The 27,667-nt window shown below is 35.8% G+C and overlaps 1 protein-coding gene across 6 annotated transcripts in view; it reads left to right on the forward strand.

Annotated features, from left to right (window-relative positions):
* The window catches only part of MLLT10 (MLLT10 histone lysine methyltransferase DOT1L cofactor), a 128,722-nt gene that overhangs the window by 41,280 nt on the left and 59,775 nt on the right, over positions 1–27,667 (forward strand). For 5 of the 6 annotated variants that reach the window (XM_042043636.1, XM_042043638.1, XM_042043634.1 and 2 more), the window contains 6 exons: positions 980–1,083; positions 3,532–3,625; positions 5,586–5,681; positions 17,759–17,854; positions 23,412–23,667; positions 25,669–26,238. In XM_042043636.1, the coding sequence (XP_041899570.1) occupies positions 980–1,083; positions 3,532–3,625; positions 5,586–5,681; positions 17,759–17,854; positions 23,412–23,667; positions 25,669–26,238 (1,216 nt within the window). The remainder of the gene's footprint in view (positions 1–979; positions 1,084–3,531; positions 3,626–5,585; positions 5,682–17,758; positions 17,855–23,411; positions 23,668–25,668; positions 26,239–27,667) is intronic. The other variant, XM_042043637.1, reaches the window with a different exon arrangement.

Raw genomic sequence — 27,667 nt, forward strand, 5'->3', positions numbered from 1 at the left:
TCCCTGGAATGCTGGTGAGAGATTGTAGTGATGCCTAGTATAGTAGCGAGCTTCCTTACAGTATGTATCCATATTTATTGGCCATGTGTTTAAAAAAAAGAAAAGGTATTGAATAATGAGGAAGAATTTGGATTTTTTGTCTTAATTTTTTTCTTTGGTGTTACTAAGAATGTCTTTGAAAAGATTAAAAATTGCCACAGCATCCCAGTAAAAGAAATAAATTGACAGAAATGCTATGAAAAGATTTCCAGGTACTAGATAGCTTGTTTTGGAGGTTAAAATGGGTTTGGTATACTGATGTAAGCTCTTTTACAGAAGGTTCTTGCTTGATTATTTTCCAAGATATGGGGCTGTCCAAGTCATGATGAAGTAAAGCCATCCAAGTAAAGCAGAGTTCTGTTAAACACCAATTTGATTAAAAGTAGATGAGCATCATATGAATATTGAAGCATGCTATGACACTTCTGAAAATTCTTTGCACCAAATGTACAAATAAAATTTCACGTTTGCAGTTTTTTCTGTATGTAATTGTGTAGATATATGTGTATACCATATGGTACCTTGTACCATTTGGCACTCAAGTCTAATTTGATGTTTCTGAATGCCACCAATACAGGTTATGCTAGATGAATATGAAAATGATTGGGACTTAAAAGGATGTAAACACAAACTTGAAAGCAAGGACAGGTGGCAAGCCTAGCACTATTAACCCTTGGCTGTTTAACCCTTTGGCTAGTTGACAGTGGTATGAAATATAAGCAAATTATTATTTGTACTGCCTTAACATTGGTGAAGTGTTACTCAAATCCTGAGAGTTTACCAGGTGATCTCCTTTTGCTAACAAGCATGATTAGGCTTTCATAAAGAAGTTCTTATACAGGCTTAGCTGCAAAATGCAGTAGTTCTCAGCCTAGAATCTCCTGTAACACAGAATTTATTTTTATGCTTCTTATCAAGTAAAGTATTTTCTCTTTGATAGACATGCTATATTTGTGATGAACAAGGCAGAGAAAGTAAAGCAGCCACTGGTGCTTGTATGACATGTAATAAACATGGATGTCGACAAGCTTTTCACGTAACATGGTAAGTATATTTTATTATTTAATATCTCTGATGTTCCAGAAAGAATCAATGCACACAGTGTAATGAATAAACTCCTTATTTAGTACATCTTTGAGTAAAGAAATACTGTAAAGTAGTTTGTTTTTGTAATAATTGTGTTTACTAACGGTATTGCAGCAGCAGCATGGATTCTGCTTTGAGCTGCAAAAACTGTCTGATAATACTCCCTTGGGTGGTATTAAATGGTGTGTGCTCCTGTGAATAAGTATGGGGGTGGGGGGGTTGTGTTTTTTTCTTGGTCTTAGGTTATTTTTCTTAGAGGGTATTTAATAGGATATGGGAGTGTGAAGACATTGTTTGTTTGCCTACTAACTGATTTTGATGTTTACTTTTGGTAAATCACTGGGAAAATTACTGAGCTGTGCGTAAAAATGCACTAGACTCACCCATTTCAGTACAGATTTCCAAACATTTGGGTGTAACTCACTTCACTGGTTTTATCTAAATGGTGCAGATCATCCTGAACTATTCAGATTTCATGTATTACTGCTGGAGAAAAACAGCTGTGTCCTTCACTATCTGATTCATTCCACTTTAAGATATTTAGTTTTACTTGCATTCAGGAGATGCTTGTTTCACTTTATGGACTTCTAAAAGAGGCTGGATAATTACATTAAACACATGTCAACAGGTGAAAGGAAGCAAAAAGAATTCTACTCCAAAATTTACAGGCATTATTTGTTTTTTCAATTTCAGCTGAAGTTATTTTACAGTAGATAGCAGATTTATATAGGCTGTCTAGCTACATAATCTGTGGATTTACCTGTGTTTTATGAGTTCCCCAGTATGCTGCTTCATGACCAGTTTAGTCAGGGAAATGGTACTCGCACAGCAACTCAAATCACTTAAATGTATTTTCTTCAGTGTACCCAAGTGATAATTTATATGTCTTGTGCAGATCTTAAAAGGATTTAATCCTATTGTTTTGGTGCTGATAACTTGGCAACTCTTAATTTATTTTTTTCTTTTAATTGCTTTACTGGTTGCTGGTTATATTCTTTCATAGACATCTCATTTTTCATTGGATGTGATCAATGTCAAGTTTCTTTTTATGGTGAAAATGGACTGTGTTCCTCAAAGCGTGCACACCATGTAAAGGGATTACTTACAGATGTGAAAAAATGTATACCTCCAAGTGCTTGTATGAAAAGGTCTCTTTCCTTTCAAACACTTGGATACATGCAAGAGTCCTTTCCATCTTTTTATTTTATTCCAAAGCCCTGTTTTCAGTGGATGCTGTGAAGAACATGAGACTTACATTCAAAATTTAAACATTTATCTTGCCAATTTTTAGAATGTTTTGGTTCAGAAACGTGGTCTATACTACAAAATTATATCTAGCTGGAGAGTAGTGTAACTGGAGATAGTTAGACACTTCTGTAATATTTTAAAAAAATGGAGAAAAATGTGAAGACTACAGAAGGCAGAAATCCAGGGCAAGGTGTATCAATTTGGGATTATCAAAACTAATGTCTAATTAAGAATGAGCTTGAGTGCATCTGGTTTTTGTAAGACAAGCTTAGTACAATAAATCTTTGCTTAAAGACATCCTCTTAATTACTTACTTTTTTCTAGTTGGTATCAGCTGCAGATGTATTTCTGGATTTCCCAAGAATATGTTTTTAAAAAGCGGTGAAAATTAACCACATTATATAGTCTTTCATTTAAATACTCCTGTGTATCACTTTGACTGTAACATTGCATTGTTATGGGAATGAAAATTATATGGAAAATGTAACAATATTTGGTTTGTCAATATCTAAGTTGGTTTTGATAAAGAAAATGTATCAACATTACAAATGGTGAAAAGCAAATTGTTTTGAAAAAAATGCAGTAGAATAAGGTAGTAATTAGCCCAGTCAATGCAACTTGTAAGTGTTCTTTTTAAAAGAAATTAGTCTGCCACAGTATTGTAAACTAATAAATACAGTTTGATTTACTATGTAATTCAAGTTAGGTTAAAAAAACCCAGTCATTTTCATGGCAAATCAGAGAAGGATGTATCCAAGTTTTCAAAAAAACCTCTTCTTTGGACCTATAGTATGGCTTTGTTAAAAACTGTTCTTTCCTTAGATAAATTTTGGCTTGAATTTGAGCTAAGAGTAATTTTAGATTGCTACGTTTACTTATTTCTGCAAGTAGCTGCATAGTAATTATAGATTTGCAAGCTATAAGCTCGTTTGAATGGCTTAAAGACTCTGAAAAAAGGCAACAGGCCGAAGTATGAGTGATACATGTTTTTCCCTGGGCTACAAAGGTTGGTTATGTGCTCACGTGCCACTGGAAGTCATTTGTGTAGAAATCTCTTATTAATTGCAGATATAAGCATCCGTACATTTTCAGCTGTGATATTGTGGTACGAACTGGTATAAAATGGCTTTCCTTGAATGTTGTTTGGTTTATTTTTAGTGCACAGTTTGCAGGACTTCTTTGTGAAGAGGAAGGCAATGGTGCAGATAACGTCCAATACTGTGGCTACTGTAAATACCATTTTAATAAACTGGTATGTATTTATTAAATTCTATAAATAAATGTTACTGACTTATTTTTTTATTCTGAATTGCCATTAGTGCTAGGAATAATATTTCCATGTAGTTCAAAAAGTAGATTGTATTTCATTAAAACAATGTTTTAATCACAGTTACAGAAGTACTGGCTGGAAATGTTTTTATAAGTGGTACTTAATAGGTGTGTGGGTTCTCCCCCTCTGCCAGAAATAGCATGCACATGTAGTGTTTTTTTTTCATTGAGTTCCTGGAATGTTTTCTTTTTCTATTTGTTTAGGTGCCTTCAAGGAATTCAGTCTATTTTGGAATAAACTAAAAAATACTACTCCTAGAGAATAAAGAAGCACTCAGTTTCTTTCTGCTTCTGTTACTCTTCTGCCCCACCTCTTTTGTTCTATCTCTCACTGTGTAGCCAATGAGTATTCCCTGTCTGTAAATTCTCTGAAACACACCCTTCAAGGAAATGACTTGAGGTTTGATTTTTAAAAACAAGCAAGGAAATGAAAAACACTGAAATTTCTCAGTTAATGCAGTAGGTTTTGGATCAAACCTCTGGAGTCTTTCTTATCACTTCTTACTTGTCAGTTCCAGATACCTGTTTCTGTGTACATGTGTGAGTGTGTGGACTTGAGGGACTTACTGACGTTTAAAAAACGTTATTTATTAATACTAAAATATATGGACTTATGTTCAGATACTGCTGTAAGTATAGTTAAACTTGCAGATTACTTGTTTTCACTACAAAAAAAGTTGAATACTTGGTGTGTGACTTTTAGGTTGCAGTGAGGTAAAAACAGGACTAGTCAACCACTTCAGCTTTCTAGAAGATAAGTTTGGTGAGGTTAGTTCTGTGCTCTTGTAAATACTGATGAATTTGCTTGATAATGAAGATGTCAGGGCTTTCTAGGCCTTTACTAAGCTACAATTTTTTTTTTTTTACTATCTTGAGCTAAGTATATACAAAAAGAGCGAAAATGGTCTGTTACTTAGTGGTGAAGGCAAACCCTTACACTGTTATGCCTTTGATTAGACTGTTGCAGTGCTGCTATGATTGAGAACAGGTATATTTTTTATTTAAAAAACAAGTTTAATGATAAAGACGTAACTCTATATTTGACATATAATTAGTTAGCTTTCTGTTATGAAGCTATATTGGTAAGAACAGTAAAGACTGGCAAGATTGTTTTAAGTGTTTCAGTTTTTCTTTAGGATTATTGTGACTGTTAAAGCCTGGTAAATCCAGATGCTTAGTATTTACTGCTGAAGATGGTGGGTGTTGTATTCCACTATTCCACTGAAAACTGGTTGACAAAACACTGACCTGAAATGTCTTTAAATGCTACCTCAGTTACAAGAAAAGAACCAGTATTTAGAACACTGGCCTAGCATGAAGTATTTGCAGTCCTGAACCAGGCTCTCAGACATTACAGAAATACAGGCAATTACATCTGCCACTTCTAATCACGGACACGACTGTAGCATTCTGTATCCTGGTTTTTAATCCATTTTAATGAAAATATACCTGATGGGTAGCTTGAATAATAAATAAGTCATGAAGTCACCTTGCAATGCATTTCAAGCATGTGTCAGGGCATCACTGTGGCTTCATGTGATACTCACTTGAGCAGCATCTTTTTGTTATATGTTATGAAAACTTGAAATGTGTCTAGCATCTTTTAACCTTTAAAAAGTGGCATATTTCATTTCTCTGTGGAAAGCATATCTTGCAAATTTGCGGGAGGTGTAAAAGTTGATACAGGGCCAGGCTTTTTTCCTGGTGTACATTCAAGTAGTCTTGTGAATTTTAGTGTCAGTAATTAGTCAGTTTTCCCTTAACTGAAGCATTGAAGTTTTTTCCTCAAACAGTAGGGCATCTTGTCAGTTGCAATGCTTTATACTTTTTATTTATTCAAATGGTTCCTTTTCTCTGTCCATAAATATATTTTCTCTTTTTAGAAAAAGAGCAAACGGGGATCTAATAGGTCATATGATCAAAGTTTAAGTGATTCTTCCTCTCACTCTCAGGATAAACATCATGAGAAGGAGAAAAAAGTAAGTGGATTTGTCGTTGCTAATTATGTGGCACATCTGCTTAAAAGTAGCACTTTCTGATAAATTTAAGTTTTGCTTAAAAGTGTGAAGAAAATCTTGTTCTGAAGCACTGAATAATAAATAACACATGATAAACCATAGGTACTGGCATCCAATGAAGAAACCTCTTCAGGTGCATTTGTATATGCACTTTCCTGTTTCTGTTTTTATTCAGTTTTGAGATACACATTGAAACATATCCATTGGGAAAGCTGTTCCATGTAACTTCCTTTGCCTTAGTTTTCTGTTAGAGCTTTTCTTGTATACCCTTCGTGACTACACTGGTAAGACAGTAGACATTTTAGCAACTGTGTGGCTAAACGTGTGCATCTGATTCCTTAGGTTTCAACCTGTTGTATCTTCTTCTCATGTCAAAGAACTGACATCTCTTCTTGACACATTTTATTGGTACTGGTAGTCAAGCCCACTGTGCTGGTAAAATACCTTGTTACTCACCTGGGAAATCTTACTGTGAGGGTGCAAAGAACATAACTGCTGATTTCTAATGTTGGTATATTCTTTCAAATAATTTGACTTCACATATTATTAAAAATAATTTTAAATCTATGATGATTACTATTTTAGGTTTTTATTACTGCTGGATTAACTGTTGTCTGTAGGAAATTTGTCATCTAAATTCAACAGAGGGTGATAACAGACACAATAATGCAAATATGCTTTGGCACTTCTTTTAGGCCTCTAAGAATACATGCAAAACTGCTCACTTGCACACATCCTATACAAATAGCTTAATAGGATTTTGTGTGGATGTGGGTAAACTTAGTTTTACATTGTTTAAAATCATTACATAAAATTGGAACCAAAGAATCTTTTGACCAAATGTGTATTATACAAAGGAGCTATATTTATAGAAACAGGAAATTGAATTGCAAATGTCAGTCTTTAGACTCTTAGTCTCCTTAATATTTGATTTGGATTTTAAGATCCCTTCCATATTGTATAGATGTTGATCACCAGTTGCTCTTGGATAATCTTCTAAAAAGTATCTTTAGACTTGTTTAATGGTGTAGGTGAGTTGTTCGTCTTTATCTGGTAATGCAGACTGTGATGCAGTCATAGCTCTAAATCTAAATGTAGGGCTAAAATAATAAAAGTATGGGGTTTTGGCAGGCTTTTTTTTTTTTTCTCAGTAACACGCTGGTAGAAAAAAATTTGAATTACAGACTACAGAATTAGCTGCAAGGTAAACCCTTACTAATATTTGCCATATTTTTTTCTTAGTTTTTCACTACTGTCATATTTCAGGTCATGTTTTATCAAAGTATGTGCATGGATTTTTACTCACATTGACAAAACTTGTAAGTTGGTGGGTTTGTGTTTTTTTGTTTTGCTTTGGGTTTTATTTTTTGTTTTTTTCTTAAATGACTTTGACTGAAGATACTGTGCTTCCTAGTTCATGATACCTGTGAAATCTTCAGGGTACACTTGGAGGGACTTTCAAACTGAGTGTGTTCAGTCAATGGTGTCAGCTATTTTTTCAGCTTATGCTGTATATTTGATATACTGTTTTAAGTATCTTGGAAGCGTAGGCAATTTTTTAGGGTGACTTTCCTTATTTCCTCTTCTGTAAATCCCTTGAGAATCTAGATTTTTTGTCATGTTACAGTAAATATTTATATCTTTCTTCAGAGATACAGTAGAGTTTGTGTGTGTGTGGCACCCACAACCCCCTCAAGGCCACTGTAGTTTCTGCTTTATCTTTCATCTTTGTTCTTTGGAAATCTGGATAATCTGATCTGTAGGCATCCTTAAAGCTTTTTGTTTTGCCAAGCTGTATGAGTTGTGGTTTGGAACCACTTTTGTTGCTCAGACCTCAAAAGCTATCCATTTGTGTGTGTGAAATACTACACTGCAGTAAGAAGAGGTTGGTCTGAAAATGTTAGTATAGGTAACTGTCATTTTTACAGACTCAGCTGAAAGCCTGTTTCCCTTCATAGTATGTGTTTAATATCTTCGGGGCACTCTGCCAACAAAATTGGTAACAAATATGTAAGGATATAATAATCTAAAAAATCCTGAACAAATCTAACCAAACCTTTCGTATGATTTAATTTTCATGGTGATGTTGAAACTACAGAATAAATAGCTTCATTATATTCTGATTACTGCTGCCTAAGCATTGTTAGTTTCTGTGGCAGAGATGCTATATAGAAATGATTAGTGATGAGACTGTGTTCCTCATAAATAGGATTGGTAGTACGTTGCTTGACATTCCATTATAATATCCCTTTTCTTCACGGCCCAGGTGTTTACCTCAGGCTTTCTTGGGAAAACTTAGGCTGCCATGATCCTGTGGAAGAATGCCTTGCTTTAATGTTACTGGCAGTCTCAAATTTGAAAGGACTAAAGAGGGAACTAAACACATCTGGAACTGGCCTTTGTGTAATACAAGTTTTTTTTTGCCACTAACATGAAAATTAGGCAGTGTTACTAGCTTTATATGTTTATGACTTCTGAAAAATGTGAATATATTATGTAGTAAGTAACTACTGTATAGCAGGTGAATTACACAGTTGCCTTTTCTACTAGACGTGCTTTGGTCTGAGCTGAGCAGGAAGGGGAAATTTAAAACTCTGCTATAATGGCTCATATAATGTAAATTAAACCAAAAAAATGGTCTTGTGACTGAAGACTGCAGATGTCTATTGAAGACGTAAAAAGAGCAAAATAGTGTCAAGGAGCCTCATGTCACTATCACAGGAGTTGGAGAGTGTCCAAGGAGAACCTAAAATGCAGGAGCCAGGGTAAGTGTTCTAAATACTGAGCTGCTAATGCATTATGGGCATCTTTTTGGTGCTTGTCTTGTTCTTAAAGAAACCTTACAGCTTTTCTGATTTTGTGGATAGAAACTTGGACACCTAAGAAGAGGCTGTGGAAGGGCATCACATTCCGTGTGTTCCACTGTAGGAGTTTGGTTGTTAGGCCCATGGGAAGGGAAAATTTAAAACATTGAAAGTTTCCATAGGCTGCGTGTTGGTTTGTGCATTCGGAACTGCCCGGACTTTCCCGATATGTTGTGAAGGAGCCTATGCTTATGTGTCAGGGCAATGAATTTCATTTGTGAGAAAGATGCTTGGTGCTATTTAATGTATTTTAATGCTGTTGTAAGCTGTTAAAAGGCAAGATGTAAACACTCAGATCAAGTGTTCCTGAGGCATTTCCTCACTGTCTGAACAACCAACTGTGAAAAGGTAAAATGGACCTGCCATGCGTCACGTAAGATTCTGTAGTAAAAATAGGATCAGAATGCAGGTTTTTGGGTTACCATTCAGCTGTATAAGTAATGGTTTCTTTTTTCTCTTAAAAATCAAAGCAAAACAAAAATCTGATTTAGTCACAAAGAGTCACTTTATGGTGCTGCACAGAGTGTTTTGAAGATTATTCTGATTGTGTCGTTCCTCTATGAATTGCCCCATTTCAAAATAAGTGATGTCACTTGAACGCTGGGAGTTTTCTATAACTTTTTAGGGAAAAAAGCTCCAGACTCATCTCCGTAATGCAGTAGTATCCCATTGCATTTTTATTAAATTTGTATGTTTTGTTTATCAGTTTAATATATTTGACTGTTTAATCCTTTCAACTGCTCTCGATGGATGAAGCAAAATTGTAAGAATGCTAAAGATAACTAGAAGAAAAGTGGTTTGCAACCACTTTGAAATTATTTCAATTTTAATAATTGAAGTAATACTAGATAAGTATTATTCAAGTAAGAGCTGTGTGGTGTAGATGCTAGTGGTGATGCTTATCCATGTTAACTTACTCCAAATTCTGTTCGGTCAGAGGGAAAGAAGCATGCCTCCAAAATACCTCTAAAGGCTATAAATAAATATAAATATAAACCACATGTATCTCAGTGTATAGGTACACTAATACCTAAGATGCAGAACCCAGTTCCTGTTTCCTAAGACTGAATTTTTGTGTGGGTTCCAGGGGTTCAAAAAGGGGGATGTCTTCATCCTTCAGTCTTTACTGCTGTTGCCAACGAATAGCATTTCTCTTTCTGGGCACCTGTTCTGTACTGACTTCTGTAGGAATGTAGAGTTTTCTTTTTTTAATACCTCTCTTCAAGTCAAATTCTGTTGAAAGTCTGTTTGGGAATACTGACAACGTGTGACTGTGTAAACAAAATTTCTTTAGAAAGCTGCTCTATCTGAGTATATTTACAAATAGATACTTTTATCTGCAGGATTAAGAGGAAAGGTGACAATCTCGTTTGACTTGTTGCTCACTAAAATTGTCTGTTAACTTGTGCTATTTTCTGTGTATACAACTGTCATCCTGATAATGACCTGCATGAAATCTGCTGGAGCTGGCACCAGTTGGTATATATAGATGGCACGGCAAAATGATCTCTTGTGGAGGTCAAGAAAAAATACATAAGAACATAAGCTCATTTTGATTTGTATTTTCTTTTCCTTTAGTAAGAGAAAAAGTAGGAACTTTTTGTCTCAGTTCTCAAGATTATCATGGAATTACTGATTTGATTACCTCATTTTTTTTAACCTTACAGGGACACATCATATATATTATTGAAAAAAGAGTAATGCTTTTAGTGTACATTAGCACAGCAAACACCTCAGTAGTATTAAGCTTGTCAGCTGGGGTTAGTTAATTATTATAAAATCAAAAGGACAAACACACCACCTCAGGTATACTTAAAAACTGTTCTGCAAGATGTAGAATTTTGTAAGGCTGCCTAAGTTACAACTGTCTTTTTCCATCTCAAAGTACACATTTTAGTCTTTGAGTTTTCACTGTGAAAGAAGATAACTCAAAACCCGAGCCAGCAGCTCATCCCCACACAGCCACATCCTGCACTCGTTCTCCTCTCTTATGGGATGGGGGAGAGAATCAGAAGAGTAAAAGTGAAAAAAACTTGAGTTGACATAAAGACAGTTTAATAGGTAAAGCAGAAATTGTGCATGCAAGCAAAGCAAAACAAGGAATTCATTCACTGCTTCCCATGGGCAGACAGGTGTTCAGACATCCCCAGGAAGGCGGGGCTCCATCACATGTAACTTTACTTGGGAAGACAAATGTTATCACGCTGAACATCCCCCCTTTCTTCTTCTTCCCTGACTTTTACATACTGAGCATGATGCCATATGGCATGGGATATCTTTGGTCACTTAGGGTCAGCTGTTCTGGCTGTGTCCTTTCCCAGGTTCTGGTGCACCTCCCCACAGGTGCTGGTGGGGTGAGAAGCAGAAAAGGCCTTGGCCCTGTATAAGAGCTGCTCAGCAAAAATGAAAACATTCCTGTGTTATCAACACTGTTTTCAGCTCAAATCCAAAACACAGCCCCACACCAACTAGGTGAAGTAAATTAACTCTATCCCATTCAAAACCAGCACAATTGCAGTTCTATAGCTGTTACTGTGAGAGATGCAAAGGACACTTTAAGTTACTCTCTTTGTTGGTTTTGGATCCTGGATTAATACAAGATTACTAGGACTTTGTAACAGTTTCTAGAAGGTAATCTGGATACTTTTTTACAAAGTTGTATATATGTGCTGTTCATGCCTAGCATGTTTTGTGTGCTGGTAGTATGCAGTTAAAGATGAGCTACGATGTTAACTGACTGAGCCAGGAAAATGGAATGAATTCCTTTTGTTTGCCAATCTGCTTGCCTGTTTTGTGATATCTGTGTGACAGGTATCTTTATGTTATCTTGCAGACAGTGGAGCATTTTGCAGTTTGTAATATAATATGTATTTTGAACATGTAGTTTTTCTAGGAGTGAATGAAAGTGAGCACTGACAATACATAGTTGCACTGATTTAGTTAATATTGCACCATTTTTGATGTTATAAAGTGCTACTCAAGTGTTCAGCACTGGATATCCATTACTAACAATTAATACTAAACTCTGCAAGTAAGAGAAGCATCGTATTTTAGTGTTAAATATCAAAGGAGTAGCTCATTCTGGATAAGAGTTGGTAGTCTTGCACCTCACAGAAGCTTTGGATGGCATTTTTATAATTGATTCTTGAGTCTTTTTACCTTTGACAGTTAAAATTATGACCATTATTTCTGTATTTAAGTGAGGCTTTTGGGTATTTAAATAATTGAATCAAGGACTGGACTGGTTCTTAAGAACGAGTTTTATGCTTAGAGCTGTATGTGTTTGAGTAATGCTGGCAGTAGTGTCCTACCTCTGCCTATAAACTATCTCTGGTCTGTATCGTTTCATTCCCTGTGACTGCAGCAACAGTGCTGCTGCATTGAATTTTTCTGTTGTGGGTTATACCATTTAAAATGCTAGCTAGATGAATGCCTGAGCAAGGGCTGTTCTTATGAAAATAAGATAAATTAGGATTTGAGTTTGAAACTTGTGAACTGTGGTCATCTTTCATTCTGCAGTTATTATGGTTATATTGCTAATAGCTACTAGTCCCCAGTAAGAGGCCAAGCAGATCTGGTATTGGGGATTAGCAAGAGCTGGGCACAGCTTTCCATTCAGGATGTTAGTTGAGATGCGACAGCTCAGGATTTACAGTCTTTGCTGATACAAAGATATTGCAGAAAATCTATGAATGACAAAAGAACCAATATGAGTACTCTGTGCTAATAGAACATTTTGATACATTGGAATTATTTGAGGGAGTCAAACAGCAGCTGAAAATTAGGGATTTAGGCATTCAGATGATTTTGCTTACAGTAGTCAGTAAGGAAAATAGATTTAAATATGTTGTTGAGGTTTAAAAACTTGGGACAACCAAAGGTAGTGGAGGATAAGGATTTTTGTAATAGCGAAGGCATAAAAATGCAATAATTCTAGGTCAGCCTGAGCAGTTTTGTCTTGAAGGACTAAGCACAGGTAGTTGCTGATAATGTGCATGTGTTTTAATTCTTCCAAAACAGAGTTTAGTCTTCTGTTCCCTGAGCCCATGAGCTCTTGCTTCTCTGTTCTGCATCTTTCTCTTGTGCCTGTTACTGTCCGTCTTCCATGTTCCTTCACAGAACTAATGTAGCTCACTAAAACAGCTGAAAACTCTCTACTTGTTTTTTTGTTGCTGCTGTTCAGCAGTTTGAGTGGGCAGACAGAAGGTCTGACAAGCTAAGCACTCTAAGAAAGGTGAGAGTGGGGTCAGAAAACCCTTTTCTTCCTTTGTAACAGTGAACTGAAATGCTGAACTTCAGAACGTATTTTAATGAAATGAAGTCCTGTAGAAACCCCTTTCAAGAAGGCTGTGCATACCTGAGACAAAAATGAATTGCAAATAGGTGTAAATACCTTAAACAAGTTAAATGATACTTCCATATGGAAATGTTATGAATTATTAATGCCATTTAAAAGAAAAGCCGAACTCATTAATTTCTTCTGTACTAGGAGAAATTATAGTTCACTAGAAGTGAACTATTGTTCACTTGTATTCATTTTTTCCAAACATTGAAGTCCGAAGTTTGAAAAGATATATTTTGTAACATCTCTTCTGTTGGTAACAGATCAGAGCTAAAATGTAGTTACACGTGTATCCTTAATTCGATATTTTGATGAGATGTTGGTCTTTTTCAGTTGTTTTTCTGAAAGTACGTTAAAGAAAATGAGTGAGCAAGTGTTGATCTTTAGAGTGATGAAACAAGTAAATGAGCTAAAAAAATGAAGAATTGGAACCAAAGTGTGTTTGTCAAGTCATATTATGTAATAATTTTGTAGATTGAATCTTTGTGGGAGAAATAGAAGCAATCAGAATGTACTTCCTTCCCCTTCTTCATCCCCCTGCTCTACAAGAAAGCAGAGTGCCGGGGGTGCTATAGAATTCCAGCAATCTAGCAGCATGTAGCTGTTGGAGTTAAGATGGGATTACATAACTTTTTAGAAACAAAAACAAAAAATGAGATTCTTGGTGAGAAATAAAGCTTTCTGATTAATCATGATGTATAAACCCGAGGCATTTTGTATTGGTATTTAGGTGCACTATAAATCAGGACTCTTCAAGTTGTTCAGGATGAATATTGTTACAGGTGCTTACCCAATGGCTGCATGGCAATCATACCTTATTTTTCTTACAGTAAGAAAGGTTCAGGAGCTGCCTGAATCTTCTCTGCTCAACTATCTTACTTGTGAACCAAGATTAAAGTTCCCTTTGTCAATTTTGTAGTTGGCCTTGTATTTTTTTAATGTATTCTTCCTTGGAATTGTGTCTTCTGCTAAATCTTGGTTTTACAGAATGTACAGATTGCATTTATCTGCTCTGCACAGGAGTTTGGAACATCTGAACTCATTCCTAAGTGTATAAATGGGATATGTGTGTTCTGCGTGCCCTTAATGCTCCCTTAGCTTTCACTTACTGGCAATATTATTTTCAGTCCTTGTTAAGAATCATTTCTGTCCTTTATTTTCCTTACAGTAAAGCTTGTAAAAGGTCAGACATTTGATATCATTACCTTCCCTAGAATGGGGGGGGTTCCCATGTCGTTTTATGGATGAATGTTTATCTTGGTGAACTGTTGCTAAGTTTTTTGGAGTTTTTTTAGAACTGTGGCTGAATAGAGATTTTACGAAAGTGAAACATGCAGAGTTGTCCATGAGGAGCTAACCATTCCTTGTTTTTCTGGCAGTAGGGAAGATGGCTAGTTTGTGTGGCCTTTGAGACAAACTTGATTGAAAACTGTTGTATTTGTTAAATATTGTGGAAATTCTGTTAATCCCTCTGTTAATCCTTTTCTGGATTACAAAGTGGATATTTTAGAACTCTTCTTACACTTTTTATGCATCCTTGTGGTAGAAGAGGGTGCAACTGCAAGAAGTCATTTTCTGGGAGCTATGTCTCTTTGGCTCAGTAGGTTGTTGTTGAAATTTTTATTCTTATCAGTGTAAAAGCTGAGTATTTCTTTCAGAGGTTTTCCTGCAGTGTTCTCCAGTTCTTTGATGTTGTATACATTTGAATTCACATTCAGAAGTAGCGCTTCTTAACTTTACTTGGGAAGAAAAAAAAAACTAAAAAAAAAAAAAAAAAAAAGAAGGAAAAAAGGTGAGAGGAGGTATAACCTAAAGGAGGAGGGAATGTACAGTTAAGGACAGCAGATGTCTTGTTAATGAGATATTTGTATGCAGAAGGCCTTTGGATGGGTTACTACTGCAGTGGCTTTGAGTGGAAAGCTGTAACCTTGATGAGCTGTCCTGGCAAACTTTGTCTTGATGGTTTGGGTCTGAGAGAGGACTTTGATGTGGTTGCTGATGCTTCACTTTACAGAAATCAAGCTTATTCTTTCCAAATGTGTACTCGTTGATGCCCCCTTCCTTCCTGCTGTCCTTGTGTCCATTGTCCTTCCTGACACCTCCTTATGTGTTGGGACTACCGTTTATTTCAGTATGTTACAAAACGTAATTTGAAGTCCTCCTAGGTCTTCCTCTGATCAGAATTTTATGCTTCTTTGCCTTTTAGATGAAATTAACACTGGAAGTAACAGAACACTAAAAAGTCAACAGAAAATACCTTAAAACATGTTCATTTAAAAGTTTCATTATTGTTTACTGATACTGTTGTGAAGTTTCATCTTAAAGTGTATTGAAGTCATTGCCCCTTGGCTCCAAAATGATGAATAAAAAAATTATTTAGGTTTATTTGAATTTCCCAGTAGAGTGATGAAAGCTAAAGAAACTCAGGCAGTGGTTTGCCATTTCATAGCTTCCTTCTTGAAGCTTGTCTGGGGTTCACTAAAATTGTTACTCAAGTTTTTCTAAACACATGCACTGATGATGTAGTAACTTTGGTAGCTTAGCACTGGTGAAAGTCTTTTGTATCAACAGATTTGAGGGATAACATGGCAGCCTTGGTGTAGACGCTTCTGTCTGTTCTTGATCCCTGCTTGTTTTTCTGTTAGTGTGGGTAGCACTTTGGGGACTGTTACATTTAAGATGTTATTGAAAAGACTGTGCAGTGCATTTGAATACTTCCTCTCCATATTATTTTTTTCTTTCCAATGTGTTTTGCAGGTCTAAAAAGAGATAAATAAACAATCTCCCCCCCAGAAAAACACAAAAGAAACCAAAAATGACATCCCTAATCTAAAGTGCCTTTAACCTGTATTAGGTTTTAAAAATTTAAAACCTACCTTATGGTGTACGTCATCGTAATTATGACACCTGTACACTTTATTATGAAGGGAAAAACTCCGTATTTCTATCCATGTGGCAGAGTGGAAAAAAACCTCCAAGTTCACTTGAGTGTGTAAAAACCCCAAACCTAAAAATCCCCATCATCTTTTTAAAGTGTTCTGTTGTGCCTGTCTTTGAGTTTTAAGAAGTGTACAAGAATTAAAAGAACGTTATACATTGTATTCTAGCAGGTATAGTTTTACAGGACATTTTGGTGATGATACCTTTTTTTACTTGATTTGTGAACTTTTTTAGTTAAACTGTATTTCCTTCCTGGCAAAATTGGTTTATAAGTTTAGTTACATGGATTTGGGCTGGTTAGAGACAAGGTGATCTCTAAGTCAATCACCTGGTATTTACAGTTCATAAAGGCAGCGATAAATGTGTTTTGCTTTCAGCTTTGCATCTAGGATGTCAGTTAACAGATTCTACTTTATTAGAGAATTCTAGAACCCATTCTCTTACTCTCTCAGGCTGATTCCATGAAACAAGTTTCTGATATTTCTTCTGTTGGGACAGAAATAGAAAGGTGATACTTTGTCATACCTGAATAGAGTATGCATGTGTTGCATCTCATCCTGGTGCTTGGTGAGAGCAGTTGTGCAATCACTGTTGAACAAATGATGTTCTTGAAAGTCTGGACAATCATTTTAATAGAGAAAGATCTCAGCATGGGTGGATTTTGAGATTCAAAACAGTTACCGAGTTTTCATATGGATATTCAGACTTACACATCTTTTCAAGCTGCTCAATGGGTTTTTTATACCCCTTGTGTCAACCCATATATATGCACGTTTTTTACTAGCTCTCTGTAGACACACTCAGTCTGAACAAATAGCCGTACATTGTGCTGTTCTGCAGAATTTTGTGTTAGTTCACAAAAATTCCACAAATAAATAAAATACTTGAGTGCCAGTAGCTTGTAAGTAGCTTTCTCTCACAGCTGCAGTTTCTTTGCATCTTCTGACACTAAGTAAACCATATTATATTGCTAATGAAAAAATGACTTGTTTATGATTAGACTGGAAAAAATACTGAACTCCTGTATTCTAAGTTTGTTAGTTTTGTCAGAGTGGCTGTTTTTGTAAAGTATTTGTCTAAACTATTCAAACAAATACTGATTCTGTATACCTCCAAAAATTGATTTCTACCAGTATGAAAGACTTCTGTTATACTATCAAGGCTCTGGGACAAGAAGTTGTTTTCTCTCTGTTTGCACAATTTTGTTCACACTGCCAATGCTTCATGTTTAAAAAATTAAAAAGAAGTGACTAAATTCTCAGCTCTTTTAGGAAACACATTTGATTTGTATAGCTTTTGATATTTTATTCAGTTTACCATGGAAAATACTTATTCTCTAAAATGTATGCCCGTTTTTTGGAAATGAAATCTAAATCAGATTTCACATTGTTATGCATGGAGATGTCAGTAGGGGAGCTAAAGCTAAAACCTTGCATTAATTTACATTAGTATCCCAACAAAAAATACTGTGCCGGTGCAGAGATGCAGGAAGATAGAAATCGTTGCTGAAAAATGAATGAAGATCTCTGAAACAGAAGCCATGTCTCTGTTTTTAATCCAGTTTCTTTTGTTGATTAAGTGATTATTGTAAAGATGGATTATACTAACAACAGTGCATTCATAAATGCTGGTTATAATTGAAGAATTTCAGTTTGTGCTTTGTTCTTCTTTGGTTTTTGTGTTCAGTTTTTCACTTTGAAAACAAATAGAAATACTTGATTTGCCTTTATATAATTATATTATAAAACATTCAAAACATTAATGTGTTTTTCAAATAGCACAGGACATTATTGCCATCTCTCTTAAATTTTGATAACACTTGATGCAATATAGAATTGGTTGTGTTAAAGGTGAAGCTGAACTCAGTTTTTATTGTCTTTTACAACTTCTAGAAATATAAAGAGAAAGATAAACACAAGCAAAAATATAAGAAGCAGTCAGAGTCCTCACCATCTTTGGTTCCATCTCTTACTGTAACTACAGAAAAAGTAAGTCAATGTGTTTTTTCTCCTCTTCCGCTTCAGTTACTTACGTTGAAATTTCATGATGTAATCACTCCACTATATATACAGGAGCTTTATAATGGCATTAATTTTATAATTATCAAACACTCTTGGTACTTTTTCCTATAGCGTAAAATCCTAAAATACTTTGAGGTTTAACATATGGAGAAAGGCTTAGAGTTTTGTATTTAAATTGTGAGTCAGGTGCCAGTGATACTCAAGTGAATTTTATTTAATTGAGGTATATTCAATAATTGGAGAAGTTTTAGAAAGTCTATCCTTAAAAATTCACCTGTGTATGCTGAGCTGACACTGAACCTGTAAGTTAAAACTGGTAGTTATGAAATTACAGCTTATGCTTCATATACTTACAATATGCCTTATTAGCAGATTGTTCTGTTGGGTTCTGTGATTTTTCTTTCCTGTTGATGTGCTAGAAAATAACTAATTCCAGTGGCAACATGCAGGGTTAAATAATGACAGTTCTCATTGTACTCAGCAAGAATCACTTTTGCTATCCACCAATAAAATGGCACCAATGTTGGCATTACAGAATAATGGGCAATACTACTGAGAAATGGGTTTTACGATTTCAAAGTTGGAAAAGGTATGTCCCATTCATGTGGAGATGTTTGGCATCAGAGTTGGAGAATCAAGGTTTGAATTCATTTGTGCTCAGTACATAGATCACCGTGTTTTAACAAAGGTGTTGAGGCTTGTGTTAACTGTGTGTGGTTTGGTTGCTGAGGTGTTATATTCAACAAATGTGTGTTTGCATATGGTACACCAAGACCTTGTCAGGACGGGGTGAAGCGATTGAAATACCGACTTTCTCTGGTCTCTGGAAGTATTCTCTCAACTCGTGGTATCAATTTCAAGAATAATCTCCAAGAAAGTTAGATTTTTAGTATACTTTGCATATTTCTTTATTCTTAGTAGTAAGATTAGTAACTTGAGAATGCATACCTGCTAACATCCCATTATTTGGAACTCACACTTCTGTTAAGAGTCTCATTTCTGGTTCTACTGTATTCTATTTGATGCGGTTGTGTCAAGTGAGAGTTAGTAGTCAGTGGTTTTCTGAAACTCTCAAGAACTATTAAAAAAAATGGAAGAAAAGGTAGAGTCAATTTACCACTTTGCTGTTTTGATTTAAGAGCAATTAGAGATTGCAATCAGTGAGTGTGACAGTTTCTATTGAAATTAGGTTGTAGAACACTTTGAGTAGTATTGACTGGTCCACATGATTTATTTAATTTTATTAATTTGCCCTCAACCTACTCCTCTTGAGTTGGAGACAACTTCTAAAATTCATTGCCTGTAAGAGAGGCTTCTTGTGTGGGAACATCTTTAAACTTTACAACCTTTGTTTAGGTTTTACACTATGTATGATCTTATCTTTCTTAAATTACATCCATCTTGTACTTTGATTATCTAATCATCATAAGTTTTTGCAAAAAGGGATATTACTGTATATTTTTGTAAAAGTTAAAGAAAATATATGGAAATATTGATTATCTTTTGCGTCCTGCCTATTAGAACATGCTTTTAATGCCAAAGACACAGCTGGATTCTGTTTTTGTGCTAAGCTTATTTCTAATTGCTTTGTCCTCCCTATCCTTCTCCTAATTACAAAGTTTACTCCTATGGATAGTCACAGGGATGAGCTAGAGCAAACACTAAAGTGAACAGAAAATCTCTAATTCTAGAATTTAAATTATAACTGAATTAGACTGAAACAGAATATTAATTATTGAATTTGAATATCATCATGCCCTTTTAGTTTTTTATTTAATCTTTTGCATGTGGATTTTCTTTACCTAACCTGTTTGCTTCATTTATTGCCTTTTTTTTATAGTGCTTCAAATCATCAGAAAAATTTGTGTTCAGTTTTTTAAATGAGATTACTAAGTGTGATTATATTTTTTTAGAACAGCATTGACTGGATATATGGAAGTGATTTTTCTTTTTGTGGTTAGTTCCTTCCATTAATTTTCCCTAAGTCCTTTTAACCCCATTTACATGCATTTGCTTTTCTAGGTTATCAACTCATAATGTGTTCCTCAAAACTTTGAAATTTTAGTAATGAAACAAGCTTTATTTTTTTCTAAGATGAGTATTTGGTTCAGAATACTCTATTAATGTATTACTTTTATGTGTCCTTTTACATAGAGTTGTTAGAATTGATTTGGACCTGATGTCTGTTTCACAGCAGTCTTTCGTACTGAGCACATGACTTTATCATGATATATAATCACTTCTGCCACCATGATGTTCTTGTGGGGGGAACAGAAATTTGAAATGAAATTTGGTTTTCCTTTTTAAAGATGTTAAATCCTTTGTAAATCCGGTGGTAATGACCATTTATGCAGGTGATGTCTTAAAGCATGTTTTTTTCTGGATGAATTGTTTCTTAAGATGGAATCATGAAAGGCTGCATGATAAACTATGGATTTATCTTCTGTTAGTGTACTTGAATTGCCTGTTTGTTCTGCAGAATTTAATTCCAAGAAATTTTACTGATGTTTCGGTCCCTGCTATTTTGAGAGGCACTTTTGCGCATCCATGTAATGTCTCAGCAAATGCTGTTCAGTCTGAATCAGTTAAGTTTGAAAAAGTTGGAAATAAGAGATGCCTGACTACTCTTTGATTAATGTGGTAGCACTACATTTTTTCACTTTTGGAACATAGATAGAAAATGTTTTGAGAAGAACTACAGTAACTTAGGAATTTGAATTCTCTTGCTGCCTCTTCTTCTGCCCGCTTTCTTAGTTGGAAAGGGCCATCAGCCCCGTATTTACTCCTCATAAAAAAGTTCTGTCTCAGGTTTTGAGTTTTGGCTCCCACAAGCAGTGCAGGGAGCTGAGGAGTGAGGGTTATGAGCAGTTCATCACTGGTTGCTCTTGCAGCTGGTTAAGGAGAAAAGTCCTTCCCCTGCTCCAGCATTCCTCCCATGGGAGACAATCCTCCATGAACTTTTCCAGCGTGAGTCCATCCCATGCTCCACAAACTGCTGCAACGTGGATCACTTTTCCACAGGGTGCAGTCCTTCAGGCACAGCCCGCCTCTAGTGTGGATCCCCCACAGGGTTACAAGTCCTACCAGGAAACCTGCTCCAGCATGGGCTCCTCTCTCCACAGGTCTCCAGGTCCTGCCAGGAGCCTGCTCCATCATAGACCTCCATGGGGTCACAGCCTCCTCTTAGGCATCCGCCTGCTCTGGCGTGGGTTTCCTCCATGGGCTGCACGTGAATCTCTGCATCCCCATGGATCTCCATGGGCTCCAGGAGAATCTCAGCTCTGGTGCCTGGAGCACCTCCTCCCTCTCTTTCTTCACTGACCTTGTTGTCTGCAGAGTTGATTCTCTCACATGTTCTCACTCTGCTCTTCTCTGGCTGCAATTACATCTGCCCAATAACCCTTTTTTGTTTTTCCTTCTTCAATATGTTGTCACGGAGGTGTACCACCATTACTGATGGGCTCAGCCCTGGCCAGCATTGGGTCAGTCCTGGAGCTGGCTGGAATTGGCTCTGCCGGACATGGAGGAAGCCTCTGGCAGCTTCTCAAAGAAACCCCCCCTTTCTAGCCCCTCCACTACCAAAACCTGGCCGTGCAAACCCAGTGTTTGTTTTGGGGGTTTTTTGGGTTGGTTGGTTTTTGCTGGGACTCTGCTATTACCATCTGGTGTTTTTGGGGAGAATTACTTGCCATGGTCCTTCCCTTCTCTGTGCAAGGCCACTTCCTTATACATCTACATAGGGCTAAAGGCCACTCAAACCTTGGAATGTACTACGTATGTTAAGAGTGATTATTGCACATTTACCATAAATCCTCAGAAGGTTTAAGAGTAGCTGCAGATGGATGGTGTAGCTCTTCAGGGTGCACAGAGTGATAGATGGAGACCATAAAAATGACAGTAGCTCTCTGTGCTTAGGGTATATTTCATCATGTTGGTGTTCATGATTCTCTGACTAAGAATGTAGATTTCAGTACACCTTATAGCACCTTCTGAAACGCAAATACCTGTTTGAGCAAAATTTTCCAAAGCAGAACTGTGTTGTGCGTGCATATTCTTCAAAATCTGCCAGGAGTGGGATTCAGGCTTGCAGTCAAGCCACATCACAGCACAGTGTTTGCAAATTAATGCCTACTTGTCATTGCCTGGCCCTGGTATGCAAGTAGATTGAAATACTTGCTTTCCTCAAAGCTTGTATATTTAGTTGTCTTCTGTCATTTGCAACTGAAAAGTAAGGTTTATGTAAATGCCTTAGCTATTTTAGTAAAAGATGGAAAACGTTGTATAGCTGGTATACAAAGCTTTATGTAAAGATGAAGAAAACATTCTGTTGTAGGCCTAAATTCAGCAAGCATCCCACTTGGGGCAGGGAAAACTTGTGTATATGCTCAATTTTAAGAGGCATTTGTTTGTGTGGTCTTTAATGGAGACAACTAGATACTATTTTAAATTCTAGTCTGTAAAGAGCTGAAAAACAGACAAGCTCGTTACGAATAGATGAATAGCTTCTAGGTTTGATCCGTATTTTTTTAAGGAGCTTTAAAGAGCTGTTTTACTAAATAAATAGAGTATAAATATCAGTAGAATGTTTTTTTCTTTTTCCTGATTTTGTTTTCATTTTCTTTCTTATGTTATTAAAATTCTGTTATCACAACTCCACATTTTTTTCAGTCATGAGAACAATAATATTCCCTTGTATGGTTTCCTAATGTTCTGCATGCAGTTTCCCTGCCCACTTAATTACTTTCTGTGAAACCTCTTTTGACTATTGTTCACCAATAGGGACAATTCTGGCAAAATTTAACAGACGAATAATGGACCTAAAGATGAAATTTTTGAAAGCCATGTGGAGAGCGTAGGAGAAGGGCCAGAATTCTTGGGGGTGGGTAGGGGTTGAGGAAGAAATTTGCATTGGGAGCTCAAGAGTGTTTTTCTACCTGTCAGAGAGAGGGTTTGAATTAAGTGTATCTCGGTCAGCTCTCTCATGTGTCTTCTTTACTTGGTGGTTCTTAAGGAATTTGATGAATGTGGGATGGTTCACGTGCCAGGGAGTTGGTTTGGTTTTGAGACTACAAGGTCTTAAAAATCCAAGTTCTTAGGTTTTGAAGTCTTCAGCAGTTCCACTGCTGATGGAACAGCACTTCCAGTTTAACAAAAAAGGCATAAAAATTGTATGTTCAGAAAAGCATTAAAAGCTTAGTTTCTAATTTTTAATTTTAAGCATAAAGTAACAATATCATATTTAAATAGACTATAAAGGCTGTAGCCATTAGATTTTTCCATTTAGCTCAGTGAAGTAAAAATTTCAACCAAAGCCACTATGCATTTTTTTTCCACAAAATGATGTTTTTTTCAGTTGTTTGCTGAGAATCTTCACAGTTCAGCTTCTGTAATTCCTGCTGTTTCTAGTTAACATTAGTATTTGAACACTTCTGTGTTTGTTTGAAAGAATGAGATCTTTTAAACAGTTGTTACAGTTTTTTGTGTGACTTGTTTGTTTAATTTCTTCTCTCTTTCAAAATGCCAGACATACACAAGTACTAGCAACAACTCCATGTCAGGCTCCTTGAAGCGGTTGGAAGATACCTCAGCTCGATTTACAAATGCAAATTTCCAGGAAGTTCCTACACATGTTTCAAGTGGAAAAGATTCTTCAGAGGCTAGAGGGTCAGAGAGCAAAGGGAAGAAATCTGCAGGTCACAGCTCAGGTCAGAGGGGAAGAAAGCCTGGTGCTGGAAGAAATCCAGGAACAACTGTGACTGCAGCTAGCCCTTTTCAGCAAGGTACTGATTGTTATGCTGTAACATAACTTGCTTTGACATGAATTAGAAATTTTATGTATGCAGAACTTGAAAAGTAGTTAATCTGTTATCCTCAATACTGAGAATGTTGTTTCACTTTAGGGAAAAACCTAACTTTTTTCAGGGTAAAAATGTTTGTTGCTATAACATAAAAAGGAAGGTTGTGCATTTTTAAAGGGCAAAACTGATGCTTTTTTCAGACTGTTGAAGTATTCTCTTCAGCTGCTAACAGAAGTGTCTTTATGTGCCAGAAATTATTTTGGAGTAAACTTTAATATGAATTTGAGTCTAGAGGTCTTATCTCTTTAAGGGAGTAATACTATGTTTTTTAGTCAGTGCACTAAAGGATAGGATGCCATGGCCCCTCAACAATTTTTCAAGATGCAGATATTTAAAAGTATACCATTTCCTTCAGAGTAAAAGACCTTTTTACTTAGTTCTTTTGTCACCAAAATATATAAGGAGAAGGTGAGTATGCAAGGTTTATTTATCTTAGGTAATACAAAATGTTTTACTTTTTGAACTTGCTAAAACCCACTACGTGGACTTCGGGCACTTCTAAAAAGCAAATTTTACTGTGGCATCTTTGTCAGAATTGAAAAAAAAAGATTAAAAATACTAAAAGTTTTTAAAAAATTCTTTCATTAATAAAACATGTTATTTTGAAACACAACAAACTAGGCCTTCTATAAAGTAATTTTCAGTAATTTTCACTGGTGTCTAGTAGCTGACTGTCCTTTATACTTTGTGATGTTGATTTTCCTTTGAGTTTATTTATGCAATGAACGCTTGTAAATTTATCTAGAACTCTTCCAATATTTCAGGTCCTTTTACTTGAAAAAAGAGGAAGTATTTTTTTTTTTGTTTAAATTCTCAAAACTTTGAAAATTGCCTTCTGGAATTCTTCTTTTAAGGAAAAATCTTATTGCAGATGGCAAAATAGATCTTTTCTATGTGCATGTATTTTCTTTTAGGCTGCATTAAGTGAAGTTGATATAACTTACTTAAAATACAAAACAATGATATTTTAATGTTTTTTTTTAAATAGCTGTATTTATGTAAATTGTATTTTAAATGGAATTCTTAACATTGTTTAGTGGAGTACTAATGATAAAACACTATTTTTTAAAGGACATGGGTTTTTTTATACCTAATGTCATATTTAGGAGTATTTTCTTGATGTTGTCATCAGCCTGAATTCTGTGAAACAGTACCCACATACACCCACCTGTATAAACTTAGTGAATTTCAGTGCAAGTAAATGTTTGTATTTCCCGAGAGTGCTTCATTTTCTGCCTTGAATGCACGAATACAGTGATGAAACGACTGCATTCCAAATACTGAAGAAGGAATGTAATTCTGTTACACGGAAGATCTTTATGGTTCTGTGACAGTGCTAAAGAAGTCCTAAAATGCCAATTTTATACACCGTTTTTCACTTTCTCTCTCGTACTTTTGAAAAAGCATGTCTTCTCTGGAGCTCCCCCTCAGCCAGGGAAAATTAAGCCCAATTGTTGTTCCCTTGATCTTTGTCAGACCCCTGATTTTAGGTAGAATGGTAAGGAAGATTGTAGGCATAGTGTAGATGTGATCGTAGCATATTTCTATCAGCCTTCTTTTAATATATGTGTATGTTCAAAAAAACCTGCTCCAGCTTGCACCAAGTGTTTGTTACGGCTTCAAAACAGGATGAATGTCGAAGTTGCCTAAGCAGCAAAGTCGTTACTCTTCTATTACTCATTTTCACCTTGTGCCCCAGATTCAAATCTAAATCTCAGACAGGAATCTGAGAATCATATTCAGCAAAGTGAAGATCAGCAGGAGAACCAATGAGTTATTTAAAAAATAAATTCTTTAGTTCTTGGTAAGGCTTTTCTTAAAGTACTTCCACATTAAAGTTTTTTATTCTAAGATATTAATACTTCCCATCAGTTTTCATCAACTACACAGAAAAACATAATTATACTTCTTTCTTTATTGTAGGAAGCTTTTTGGGCACTCCTGGGAGCATAAAGTCATCTTCTGGAAGTTCAGTTCAGTCTCCCCAAGAGTTTTTGAGTTTCACAGACACAGATCTGCGAAGTGACAGTTTCACGCATTCTCAACAGGCTTCCTCAACCAAAGATGTACATAAAGGAGAGGCTGGGAGCCAAGAGGGGGGAGTCAATTGTTTCACTTCCTTAATTGGTCTCCCTTCATCATCAGCAGCTGTTTCCCAATCTAAAAACTTTGACAGCTCACCTGGAGACATAAGTAATTCAAGCCTTAGTTCTACAGCGTACAAACGAGCTCAGACTTCTGGAATAGAAGAAGAAACTGTAACAGAGAAGAAACGGAAAGGAAATAAGCAAAGTAAACATGGGCCTGGTAGACCTAAAGGAAATAAGAGTCAAGAAAGTATTTCCCATCTTTCAGTTTCTTCTGCTTCCCCAACTTCATCTGTGGCATCTGCTGCAGGGAGTGTGACAAGCTCTGGTCTTCAAAAATCTCCAACTTTGCTCAGGAATGGAAGTTTACAAAGTCTTAGTGTTGGTTCATCTCCAGTGGGTTCAGGTAGGCATTTACTGGATTTGTTTTCTTACCTCAAAATATGTTTTTATTATTTTACCTGTAATTCTGAGTATGCTTTTCAAGAACATAGTATCATTTGAAATATCATGAAAATTACACTGGGGGAAAAAGGACTGTTGGAAAAGTAAGTTTTGTTCCATGTATAGGTGCCACTGTGGTGTAGGTGGCTGTAGTAGATTGGCTCTAGGCTATATAAATGAAGGTTTTGAAGTTGTAGGGGGAAAAGTTGCATAAAAATAGGTTCTTTGAAAATTAGGGTGACAGGTTTAGCAAAAAAAAAAAAAAATTGATAGTTATATGGACTTCATTGTCTGTCTGTGCTGTTACACAGAGAAAACAAAATTGGTACTCAGGTATGTCAGCTTTGCTGAATGTGTCTCTCAATTACACTTTCCCAATTTAGCTTAACTAAAAATCAAAATGTCTATATGGAGAATGACCGGTTTAAACATGTAAAATTATATTCTGAATCTGGACTCCTGTGTAGCTGGATGACATTTTCATATTCTTGTGTGCTGTTTAGCAATTGAAATTGGCTGGTTTGTTCTTCCTCTGTTCTAAATGTTATGCACATCTGGGGCTGTGAGAGGCTTTCTGTTTACTAGAAACCTGTGTGTGGAATGGCCTGGCAGAATACTCTTATCTGCCAAAGTCTTTGTTGCCCTGAAGTTTCTTTCAAAGCTTTTGTGATAAAAAAAATAATGAATTACCTTACTTCTGAAACTTTGAAGTGTTGTCCTTTTTGTTGTTATAGTGGGTTTTTTTGTGTGTTTTTTTTTTTTTTCCTTAATTTTTCTATTTTGGGGGAAAAGAGAAATGGAGTTTGAATACTTGCTTGTGGGGAGGGTTTTATGTTTTTTGCATTGTATATTTTCACTCTATAAGCAAGAGATACTTTAAAAAATACCTAGTTCAAGAAAAAAAACCCCTGTATTTCTTTCAGAACAAGGCTGGTTCTTAAAAACTTGATGTCAAAGTCACATTGTTTTAAAGCAGTTAGATAACAGGCAAATGATCGTTTTTACTATGGATAATAATGGCAAAAACAGTAGCAACTATGTTAAAAAACTTTTCCTGTATTAAAATCAATGAAGAGAAATGGTATATGACAAAACTTCATGGTTCACTATTTATCTTGTTTAAAATGCAGTTTTAAGAACATGTTCACCTCTTACCTGTTATGAACAGAGACCATCTAACAGATTTACATCAGTGTTCTGATTATTATAGTATGAACTTTCTTATTCCTTTATAATCCCTTTGAAGTGGATTATGTATTGTAGTTGGGGTAAGAGATAGAAGTACAAGGTCTTGGTTCGAAGTGAATGACCTACGTTTCCCCCCCTCTTATATTTGTCTTAGAATATTCTGCTCTTGTCAGCTCCTTGAACAGGCCTTTCCCTGTACAGGT

This window comes from Corvus kubaryi, unplaced genomic scaffold (assembly GCF_017639235.1).
Source record: "Corvus kubaryi isolate FWS band 111438036 unplaced genomic scaffold, C.kubaryi_AGA036_p1.0 37398, whole genome shotgun sequence".
Lineage (NCBI taxonomy): Eukaryota > Metazoa > Chordata > Aves > Passeriformes > Corvidae > Corvus > Corvus kubaryi.